This window comes from Eurytemora carolleeae, unplaced genomic scaffold (genome assembly GCF_000591075.1).
Source record: "Eurytemora carolleeae unplaced genomic scaffold, Eaff_2.0 scaffold725, whole genome shotgun sequence".
Lineage (NCBI taxonomy): Eukaryota > Metazoa > Arthropoda > Copepoda > Calanoida > Temoridae > Eurytemora > Eurytemora carolleeae.
In genome coordinates, this window is record NW_019396610.1 from 163536 (window position 1) to 175878 (window position 12343).

Genomic DNA, 12343 nt, shown 5'->3' on the forward strand with positions numbered 1-12343 from the left:
TGATTTATAGGTTGCAAGCTCTCAAGCAAAAACCAATAAGAATTTTGCCAATTATTTCTTAAAATCTGTGGCTAAAATCAAGTGCTTAATAGTTTTAAAATGTACATGTACAGGGCTATAGAAAAGAATAAGATAGTTAAAGGTGTTTAATCAAAGTCTAAGTCGTGGCGACTCTTCAAAATTGATGGGAATTTTCACAGCGGACTGAATCTATGCTGGTGCAAAGCATGGATAAATACTGATTGTAATATTGAAGTATTTCAAAGAAAAAATTGTTCTAAACATTATTTGGCTTCATGAGAGAGGTCCAAAATGTTAAAAAGTTCTGATTAAGTAGCTTTTAGATAAGATAAGACTGAGTCTGACAAATCTAATCAGTTAAAGCAATTCAAAAGTCTGGACAACTGTATTTATTTATTTTATTTTAACATTTTAAAAATAATGCCGATGAAAAAACAAAAATCTATGCTAAATAATTTTTTGTTTTGAATTACGAAATTGCGCTTAGAAAAAATCTATTAGAGCTAAGCATGTTCAATGTTCATTGGCCTAGGAGTCAAAGCTATATAAGATTAAACATTTTACTTCATCAAAAATCTATCAAACAAATATTCATTTAATAGTTGAACTATTAACTGAATACATACTATTATAATCAAGTTGAAGACAGGAGTTTTCATTAACAACCTTAATGATTTTTAAAACCGAAAAACCGTCACTCTCATATTTTTAGAACTCACTGTAAATATAGATATATACCCTTATTTTAGTATAGTTCATGAAGTGAACACCTTTATGTAGAAGAATTTGGGAATACTGAATCAACGTATTACTCCACTAAACAGACCAGGGGGGCCAAAAAATATTTTTTGAAAAAAATTAATTAAAAGAAACGAACAATTTTAATTAAATATGTATTTATTAATATATTTCTTAATAAACTGGAATTATAAAGGAAAGTTGTATTCTGGACCCCCCCCCCCTCCTATCCTACCGAGGCCTGATTGTAAACGGTATGATTCATACTGCTTATCTGAGGGAGTGTTCTAATACAAGCCAATATACCTGGAAAACATTTATACACTGTGTCCAATTAAATATGAACCTTTAAAGGGACTGTAGTGTAAAGTAAGTTTAAGTGACCTGCCATTGATAGAGTGGCACGTTGCGCGTCTCATTCATCCCAGTACCCTTAAAAGCGTTGTATGATCAAGTAGAATCAAATATCCATGATTTTGTTTCTGAAAACTGATTATTTTCATTTGTGGGTTCTCTACAAAAGTAACCAGTTTTTAGCATAGAAAAACGACGATATCTTCCACATTATTGATCATATTACGGTTTAAAGGGTATCGGAGTGAATTTGATATTACAACAGTTCCTGAAAAGACGATCCCATGAATGCAAAATGCAGATAAAGAATTGACATTTCAAATTTCAGTTAATGTATACAAATCAAATCAGAACAGTTAACACAATTTAAATACAGGGTGTCCCAATAAACATGGGAATTCAGTGACGAATTCGATATCGTCTTTTAAGATAATTCTTTAATTTAGTATAGTGATACCTACTGAGAAAGCTGTAATCTGTAAGAATTTCGTCTGCTATGTTCACATTTTGTTTGTTTATGTTTTGACTACATACGGTTGTACTTAGTAAAACAAGAAAATTGCAGTATACAAACAGAGTAAACTTGTCCGTCTTCACTGTTCATCTTGCAGAGATATTACAGACACATCTTTACAGTATTTTACCCTTTCCATAAAATAAACTCATAATAATATTATGGCTTTTGAAATTTGGTATTACAGTGCTAATTCATAACAAAGACGATATCCAATTCGTCACTGAATTCCCATGTTTTTTGGGACACCCTGTATGAAATGTTCCTACGCTTCGTCAAACTGGAAAACTTATTGGGTTTTAAATATTTTTCTTGATTATTATGTTTATTGGAACACACTGCAGGTTCTGAATAGTAAACATATATGGCAGTTTACTTAACAATACATATTTATTATAGAGGCATATTACACAATACTCATGTGTGAAATAATAGGCATATACATACAATACTGGACATACATACACTGTTAGAAAAACCCGCTTACAATCAACAGTATTTAGTTCACGCACCAAGCCATGAAGATCCGTTGTAATATATCAACGATAATTCTGCTTGATACAATAAAATGAATATGTAGATATAGGAATAATTACAATAACAGACAAATATAAAAATATTAAACTATAGCTATACAAAATTATGTGGATATACATACAATAGCTTAGACATATCTACAATATAGATATACATAAATACAATATACATACAATAATAGGTATACATACAATAATCGACATAGATATTTTATTTGCTTTAATACATAACTATTAAAAGCATAAAACAAACTTTAAAACATTGAACAATAAAAAAGCACAAAATGCACTTAAATAAGCATTTACATTATACAACATAAAATCTCCAAAATATAAACATACGAATATTGATATTCAAAACTAGAACTATATTGTGTGACTTTAGAATACACTTTTCATAAACAACAATAGAGTTTATTAAAGAAGAAACAATTATGAATACAAATACAATGTCAACAAATACATCAGAGTCATTTTATATCATTCTGAGCTGGTAACTCTTGTATTGAAGATATCGAGATCGATGATTGTTTTCGATCTTTTGTAGATCTTTATTATTCGATCCCGCCTGGAGGTTTGACCAGGGGAGGAAAAACTGACATTAAAAGATTAAGAATTGATCCTCAAATTAAAAGTGCTCACATGTGATATCGAGATCAAGCTATCACGGGATTATAAGAATACAACTCAAAAGTTCCCAGCTCTGTTAATATTGTTTTCCAAGACCTGCTTGTTTTCAGACTCATTGTATTCTTTCGGAAATAGAAAATAATGACGCACTGCCAATTGCAAAAATAAATATATGGTGCCACATTTTCATGATCTAACTCCATTTTCTCTATACCAGATTCCAAACATTAATGATCTACATCCAACTAGAAAAACTGCCACTGTAAGCCCGAAAATCTCACTAATTTTGCACTTTTGAGGATATTTTTTATTATTAGTTTGATTTCATCAAAGTATATAGTCATACCTATGGCTCTTCCAAAGACAAGATTCCAAATAATAAATTTGAGAATCGGTTTAAAAGAAACTTTCAATTACGACGACGAAAAATGTTACAAAATTCTTCAGTAAACTAATCAAAGATCTTATTAGTTTAATGTAGAATTTTCGTTACATTTCTTGTTGTGATAATTTAATAATCCTTAAAAAAACCGATTCCCAAAATGAATAAAAGGGTTTTCAAGATTGAATTTGCGCTCTTGCTGAACAACTATTCACCGTTAACACGTCTGATAGGTCTTAAGGGAATCCAAAAAACATTTTTCTACAAAACTGCATTCTCAGTTCAACAACCATGCCTAGCCAGATAGCTTTATTCTCCATCAATCTTTATTTCTACAAAATCCCTAATTGAACTTTTTAAAACTTAAACATATCTTGTATAAAACTGGAAATCAATATATCAACATATTACTGTATTACAACTGCATATTCTGTATATCTTGTATAAAACTGGAAATCAATATATCAACATATTACTGTATTACAACTGCATATTCTGCGTGTAAGAATAAAAACAAATCTTGTATAAAACTGGAAATCAATATATCTACGCCATATATTGAATTCTACCACCTGTTCTTCTACACAATACAATTTTCAGGTGTTTAAATATCTGCTTCCACAAAATAAAATTTAGTTATCTTATTTAACAAACTTTATCTATATCTATATATATAAAGTTGTAATCTCTGTCTGTTTTTTTGTTTGTCCGATCATAACTCACGAACCCCTAGACCGAGTTGAATTGAGGAATTCAGGAGAACCTCGTTGTTTTGAGATTCTAAGTTGAATGATCAACTTTTAAAGGAAAAAATAGCTAAAACCATAATTTCCAAAAGTGCGGGTAAACAGCGGGAGTAACTGTTAGTAACCTGGGCAGCACCGGGTTCCCAAACTAATTCTAGATAAAAAATAAATTCTAGGGACAGTGGAAGAAGAAAAAAGGATTTAAAAAATAGATCCACAGGTCCCGCTAAATTATAACAATTTAAGAGACTTAATAAAGATCCTTTTTGTTTGCATTTTTATGTTTTTTAACTTAATGGAGAGATAATATCATAAAATAAAATCAAAAACGTGTATACGTCAAATTACTGATACACAATGGAGGTACTTTTCTGTGCAAATTTTTTCCAATAGATTAATGAAAAAATCCTTTAGGTTTATGTCACAAGATGATCTTTAGTTCGTCTCTCATATAGGAGGTGTGATGAGACACCCTGTACTATAGTATTATATTCCAACAAAGAGACTTTACTTACGAAACATTAGATATATATAAAATATCAAATTTTAGCGAACACTCCATTTAAGTTTCAGGACTTACTGAATTTAAACAAACCTGTTGGTTTCCTCTGTATTGCGACCATGTTGTTTAATCTTAAATCTCAATCATGATTTCTGAAACAATTTTTTTATTTCGTTTTTACTAATTTCCATTTTCTTTGCGGTTTTCATTAATCACAAATTAACTATGATTGTTTTTTATTTATCTCACTTAACAAGCACTTTAGTATTAATTACAAAGACATGATTTATAAAATTACAAACAATCTACGCTATATGGTAACAAATTTGAAATAAAATTTTAATGGAATTGCTCAAATTTTGCAGAAACAATTTTTTTTTGTAAAGTTAGTCTGCATGCTTGAGTTTTTATTACTTCTTAATAACTCAGTTTACATTAAGTGCTTTACGAGTATTTTGCGGGAAAATTTATTCTTGTTGATTTAACCTACAAGATCTCACTTTTTTCATCCTCGTCGGCTAGACTCTCACGAGCACTGCTCACTTGTTCAAGGATTGGATCATGGAAGGTTTCATCAATATCTAATTCAGGAATAGTTTCAACTTTCCCTGATTTGTCTGTGTCAGCCGACATCTTTTCTGATTCATCAGCTTCTTCGGAATTATCTGCGTTCCTGGATTTACTTGGGTCAGCTAATATTTTTTCTGATTTATCAGTTTTAACTGAATCATCCGTGGAGTTCGCGGATTTGCTGGCGTCAGATAATATTTTTTCTGATTTATCAATTTTAGCTGAATCATCTTCGACTTCGGGTGAGATTTCATCAGCTTCCTAAATCAAAGTATTTAAGTTGTATGCCTTAACTCTGAAGAAGAAAATCTAGCTGAAGAGGGAGGGGGGGGGGGGGGGGGGCGCTGTATAGGTAATGGGCATACCTTAGATGAATTTTATGCTTTTATGATTTGTAAGGAGGAGATTGGTGTAAATTCATGTTTAGAAAATCTATTTTTTTCCCTTCATTTTTTCATACCTGTTTCTCTGCCTCTATGTTATTAGTCTCCTCCTGTTCTGGGCGTATATAATTCTTGATCTCTTCTTCCTCAAATTCCTCAATAATCTCACTGTCTTTCACTAATGTATCTTTTAATGCATCTTCCGTACAACGTTCCATTTCGTTTTCCGAGTTCTTTTCAAGTTCACTGCTAGATACTTCTTTCGCACTTACAGTTTCTTTATCAAGTTTATTGAAGGCGTTGTCTACTTTCAATTCTTCCTTACTTTTCTCCTCCTGATGTTTGATGTTTAGATCTAGTTCTTGAATTTCTTGAAGTTCTTCAATTTCCTCCTCATCTATTTCAATTTCATCAAGATCATCTTCTTCAATCTCCTCATTTTCTTCAATCTCAATTTCGTTCAAATCTTCCCGGACAATATCTTCAACGACCTCGTGGCTAATATCTTCTGCCTCCTCGACCTCTTGATCTATCTCATCAACCTCCTCGACCTCTTGATCAATCTCCTCAGTTTCCTGATCAATCTCTTCGACCTCCTCCTCCTCGTCGTCCTCCATATCCATGATCTCCTGGATATCCTTGTCTGTCGATTCAACTTTACTCTTCTCCTGTCCGGAAACCTTCTCGCTCATCCTTTTGATCTCTAAACTCTCCTTTTGAGGATCCTCGTCTTGGATTTCGAATTCTTCGTCCTCGTCAATGACCATCTCCTCCTCCGGAGTGAACAGGTTTATGTCCGGCTCCATCGTCAAAGAATCGTCGTTCTCCACTTCCAACTCTTCAAAACTGAGATCCTAAACAAAAAATATATTATTGTGGTTTTTTAACAAATTCTAAAGGTTTTGATGAAGCCAAGTTAGGGGGGGGGTTGTCCGTGGATTATATTAGATTATACCTCTAATTTGATGTTATTTCCCCCCTCTTTCCTTTTCATCTGATTTAGCATACTGTTAAATCCTTCATCATCCACCTTAAAACATATTCATTCATTCTTTCATTCATCCTTTTATCCTTTCATCCTTTCATTCATCCTTTCATTCATTCATTCATTCCTTTATTCACCTATTCATACTTTCATACTGTTTATATTCGTAATCAATTATTTTTTTAAAACTATTACCTGTTCCGTCTGCTTTGGTCTTGGAGTAATCTGCATAGAAGGTAAACTGCTTGCTACTTCAGGGTGTGCCCGACACACGTGCATCTTCAAACTGTACGCATCTGTATATCCTTTGACGCAGAAGTCGCATGCGTACGGTTTGACCCCTGTGTGTGTGTGCATGTGACGCTTGAGGTTCTGATGTTGTTTAAACCTCCAACCGCAGATAGAGCAGGAGAAGGGTTTTTCCTTGTCGTGGACCTCCATGTGCGCTGCTAAGCTGGCCGCGGTGCTGAACCACTTCATGCACACAATACACTTCACTTTACCCTAGATCAGTTTAGATTAGATTAGGAATGACAGAATTCGTTTGCCATTTGTGACATCATAGATAAAAATTTATGATGAGAGAGAGATTGCTTAACAGGATAATTCAATTACTTTTATTGCTTAATTAAACCAGTAGTTAAACTAGATGTACCTAGGTCAACTATCTGTCTCTATTTATAAATTCTCATCTCAGTTTTATGATAATGATTTCCACCAACCTTGTTCAGAGAAGTTACAGTCTTTGGTTGGTTCTAATTTTTACAGTAAGTATCGAATTAGGTTTAATACAATTATTCAAAATCTGTTGAAGAGACAAAGGCAATTTTATTATTCATTATTATTATTATCGCTCTATAATAAGTAAACAGGCAATTATTATTAAAAATTAAGAATGCTTCTAAAATCGTTTTGTTGCATTAATTAGAAAAGTCCAGCATGACATAATTTGCAGTCGTTTTTTTCCACCAAATATACATTCTTTTTTGGGATCCGGCCGTATATAATATAAGAGAAAACATTGATCAGAAAACAGGAAGAAAAATCAGAACATTTGTGTTGTAAATTTCGGGATCAAGCAGTCCTACTCATTCATCTTTATTCCTCTTTCATATCTCATGGTGGCCATAACCAGCTGGGATAACTTTAACTGAGGGATCAACCATTTCTTCTCAAATTTAAAATTACTAATATTGGATATATAGAGATCAAGTGTTCCAGATAAACTTTACTCCACACCGAAAATTCCGTCATCAGGATTTATTTCTTTTTTTTGTCGAATGTTTGAGAACACTGAAGGGGAGTAGGACGAGGTTGTATATTTTACAGAATTATTTTGATGATTAAAAAAAAAAAAGCAAATTTGGGCATCAAATCTCTTCACTTTTTTGTTGTTGATAATTTTGACCCAAAAACTCATTGATTTTTGTTCTTCAAACTCATTTATTTTTTTCCAATTCAGCATGAAAAACCTTTAAAAGCATAAATAATTTCTGGGAAAAAAATATTATTTTCAAAAGGGGAATTAAAATGGTTTTCTATAAAATATACACCCCTGGAGTAGGATTTACCTCTATATCAAGGGAACCACCACTAAGTTTACCCAAGAACCCCGACGGACCGGGTCTTCCAACTGAACTGGTCTAGAACAGAATTATCTTAATAATTAACCAGTCCATCAAGCGTAACCTTGCATAAAATTTTGTCAATACTATACACAGTGGGAGGTATTAACTATGGGGGAAAACTGTTAGACTCATGTTTAGATTTTGCAAAGTGAATCGTACACGAAACACTTCAATTATGCAGTGTAAAGTACAACACACAAAACATTTATTTTTAGCTACCGGTAAAACCATTTACCGTGACAACATCAATTACGCACTATATTGCCAAATGTCGTCTTCCTATTCTAGTTTTATGTTCCCCTGGTTACCTGGGTTGCAGTGGACTCAGCAGCTTTGATCAGACCCTCCGCAGTCCCCTGTTCAATATCTCCCTGATGTTCATGAGTCAGGATATGACGCTTCATGTTGTGAAGAAGATGAAACCTGGAGAAAATCGTCAATACTTAACTGAATAACCTCTTTCAGAAAAAAATTTTGGGATTAAAATTGTTAAAAATAATGTTTTTGGGTTTTGCTTAACCTGATAGGTCATGTCTACTTTTCACTGATAATTTCTGAATTTATTCTGATTATGTTTAATTTATGGCTAAAATCAATATATCCAAGGTATGGGGGGGGAGAAGAAGAAAGAAAGTTATCAATTAACATTTTTAAAAAAGTTTTAAAAAATTCAGATTAGTACTATTATGAAGAATGCATTTGATAAGGAGAAATTTTCTTTTTTTCGACAATCGACATTTGGCATTCGGCAACCATCTTCTAATGGTTCAACTTAATTCTTTGACCTGATTTGAATTTCATATGGAATAGGATCTAGTTAAAACTTATTAATTTTGTTATATTAAAATTCAGGTTTTCATTTTTTTTTTGACACTTTCCTGCATCCGCATACAGGACAGGCGTATGGCTTCACACCTAAAAATACAATCAAGAATAAAGTAGAAAATTGCAGAATTTGTTTTGATGTTTTTTTTTAAGACAATTAATCAACCTGCGTTATGCACCAACATATGTTTCTCCAAATGCTCCTTGGTCAGAAACATTTTCCCGCATTTGTTACAAGTCATCGGTTGCGTCACTTGCTGTGACATATCCGCCATGTTTTTTTTCGGCATGCTTAGAGCTGCCTGGAGATTAGAACCACTCAATGCAGCCTGCAGGTTCGAGCCACGGAAAGCTTTAAGATTGGATCCAGTTAGCGCCGCTTGAAGATTGGATCCGATCCCTCCAGGTTTGGGTTTGGATCCGGAGAGCGCAGCTTTAAGATTGGATCCAGTGAGGGCCTCCTGCAGGTTGGATTGTAGAGAGTTAGCTGGTTTGGGTTGGGATGAATTCATATCCAACTGTTTCCACCAGTTGTTCGTCACAGGTTTATCTGAAACGAAGTGAAAAACAATTCAAACTTCGTCCGAAATAATAATAATGAGAAATACCTATTTAAAAAACTTGAGGAATTAAAATTTCATAGGTTTCGAGGATTTCTTCTTCTTTTTGTAAAAAAAATTTAAACCAGTGGATTATAATATTAATATTAATTTTATAGTTATTTCATCTGAAGGAAAAAAGTGCGATGAACACCAAAATGGTTACCCTTAAATTAAGGTACAATTCTTATGCAAGGCTTGAATACCTCTATTTTCCAATATTTCACAGTATACACTACGGTAAAAGTGAATTATGTATACAAATGTGTATTTGGTATTTATCAATAATTTTCAAAAAAAAATATTGGGATTGGGTGGTCAATATTTCACCTTGATCATTGAGTTTAGGAGGAGGGATTTCACTTTCTTCTTCATCTTTCATCTCCATAAATCCTTCAGGAAGCTCGCCCTAAAACGAAAAAAAGTTGTTGGACAAAAATGAACATGATCCGATGTGAAGACGAACTAAAAAATTTCACATAATAATCGGCAAAGCTATCTCAAAAACATTTTTTGAAATTTGAACTTACAAAATTATCAAATTGTAAGATAAAATACTATTTTTTTTTATTAAAAGAGGTTTGGAAGCAATGGATCGAAATGGAAATAGTCCCAATAACTTATAATTATGATATGCTGAAATATATGTTGAAATATTGGCGTAAAGTCCCTTAATCTACCTTGTGAGCCCTGAAGAGATGAGTCGATGAACTGGCCTTGCTTGAGAACCGGATATCACAGACAGGACAGGAGAACAATCCAGTTATGTGAGATTCTAAATATACAGGGTTGTTTTTGTCTGATAATAGATTAATGAGATATCCTAATTTTTAGGCATAATAATTGTTTATTTTTAACTCTGGTTAAAATATAAAAAAACAACAAAGACAATGAAGGTTCAGATATAAAACGAAAATATCTTCCTCATTATTTTCATTATTCTCTTATTATTTTCCAATGCAAATATAGACTTACCCATGTGCTTTTTCAAATTGCATTTCTGAACAAATCTCCATTCACAGATGTTACATTTCCACGGTTTTTCTCCCCTGTGGAGCATCATGTGATGTTTTAAGTTTGTTTTCTTCACAAATGTTTTCCCACAGAGATTACAGGTTAAATTCTTCATTCTGCTCATTTGTCTCAACATATCCTCCTGAACCAAAATATATTTTAAAGAATCATGACAAATAATTTTTTATAGGTTTTGTTTGCATTGCTTTTAGGGAAATGAACAGGTATTGGGGTAATCAACTATTTGTTTTGGAATAAAATAAAAACGGAAGAAATAACGTTTGTGTTGAAATTACATTCAGACCTTACAAAACCTAAATGTATTGAATTGATCGGGGGAGTACTGATAATTATCTACTCCCTCCGCCCCCCTTCCCCCCGTATGTTTCCCACCTGATTATGTTGCTGGAAAGAGAATGCCTTCTCCACCCCTCCTAGCACCCCCTGAGCAACAGCTGCTGCTTTCTCCTTCATCTGCTGCTGCTGCTGCTCCCTGTGAAACCTAAGAAGCGCCATGTGCTGCTCTCTCTGCTGTCTCTGAAGCTTCATTCTCTCATGGATCCGACGCTCCTCCTTCTCACGCTCTACTTTCTTAACAATCAATCAATCAATCAATCAATCAATCAATCAAAATCAAGGATTCAAATAGCAAACAAACCAAAAAAATTTCCCGCAAATCATATAAAGATCCCGTAGACTCAGATGATTAATTTTAAAGAGAAAGATTTTTTTCTCAAAAATTCTAAAATACAAATTTACCTTCCGTTGTTCCTCCATCTGGCGGCGCATCCTGTTCATTGTGACCTCGACCTCCTTCTTGGTGAGGAGACGGTCGTTGTGTGCGTCCCGCATGTGGAGGGAGAGAACGGATTTGGTGGTGAACCAGTTGTTACAGTGAGGACACGGCTCACCTTCTCCCTCCTTTATTTTGTAAGATAAACTGTATATAATCAAAACTGTGCTTAATATCCACATCCTGTATCCGCAAAAAAATTTAAATTGGACCAAGCAATTTTTAACTCCAAAAAAACCTAACTTAGAAACATTTAAAAACTTATTTAGAAATCTAGTAAATATAAATTTGGCGTGTTTGTCAGCTGTTATTTGTATCAAATAAAAGTCAAAACGGCTGAACCGATCGAGTCCAATTTTTATGTGACAACTCACAGAAAGTTTCTGGATGGTTGAAGATGTACATTTTTTTTTAATGCGCCAATTTAAACAGAAAGATCCGCAAAGTACGATTTACAAAGAAAAATGACGCTTGAATAGGAACGGTTAGCAACTAAAATGTTAAATAAAATAAAATGAGCACCTAAATGCTTTCTTTATGTTCGCTCATAATCATAAAGCAACTTTTTACCAACATTTCTTCATTTTATTTTATTTTTACCTTTGTGTGGCTCGCCATATGCCTGTCCATGTTACACTTCTGGTAGAACCCCCAACCACACAGGTGGCAGGAGAACGGTTTCTTTCCGGAGTGGGACATCAAGTGTCTCTTCACCCTGCTCTGGTCCGTGAACACTTTTCCGCACACATGACACTTTTTCTGTCCATTCGGTAGATGGATGAGGTGTTTGATACTGACTCGATCCTCCTCGCTCTTGTCCGGTGTATCGTGAGCAGGATCAGGGTTGGGTTCGTCATCTCCATCTTCATCATCATCATCACGGAAGTCTGGTTTCCGACTGCAAATATAAATAATAGCAGACAGTGTTTACAAAGTTAACAAAGTTTACAAAGTTTAGCGATTTTGGGGAAATATTTGTTTCATACAAATATAATTGTCCACACTTTAATATCATCATTGAGAAAAATTAAAAAATTTACCAAAAAAGTTTACAATTTCACATTTTTTTGTTTTAAACATAACTGTATCCAGGGGCGTAAATAAGGATTCTGTAGGGGGGGGT

General features: G+C 33.5%; 2 protein-coding genes across 3 annotated transcripts in view; both read right to left on the bottom strand.

Annotated features, from left to right (window-relative positions):
* Positions 1–8457, bottom strand: part of LOC111706255 (leukocyte elastase inhibitor A) — a 25711-nt gene extending 17254 nt beyond the window's left edge. For both annotated transcript variants that reach the window (XM_023479088.1, XM_023479086.1), the window contains exons 1-2: positions 8446–8457; positions 4517–4575 (exon numbers count right to left, since the gene is read on the bottom strand). In XM_023479088.1, coding sequence (XP_023334856.1) covers positions 4517–4544 — 28 coding nt within the window. In that variant the 5' untranslated portion in view covers positions 4545–4575; positions 8446–8457. The remainder of the gene's footprint in view (positions 1–4516; positions 4576–8445) is intronic.
* Positions 4643–12118, bottom strand: LOC111706254 (zinc finger protein 236; the record flags this gene model as incomplete). Its single annotated transcript, XM_023479084.1, is given in 14 exon segments — positions 4643–5254; positions 5454–6230; positions 6332–6406; positions 6557–6865; positions 7933–8004; positions 8298–8412; positions 8868–8904; positions 8981–9364; positions 9744–9822; positions 10094–10188; positions 10389–10569; positions 10821–11018; positions 11187–11348; positions 11821–12118. Coding segments are annotated over 14 exon segments (3127 nt in total), but the record flags the coding sequence as incomplete, so codon positions are not given.
* Between the last annotated feature and the right edge of the window lie 225 nt (positions 12119–12343).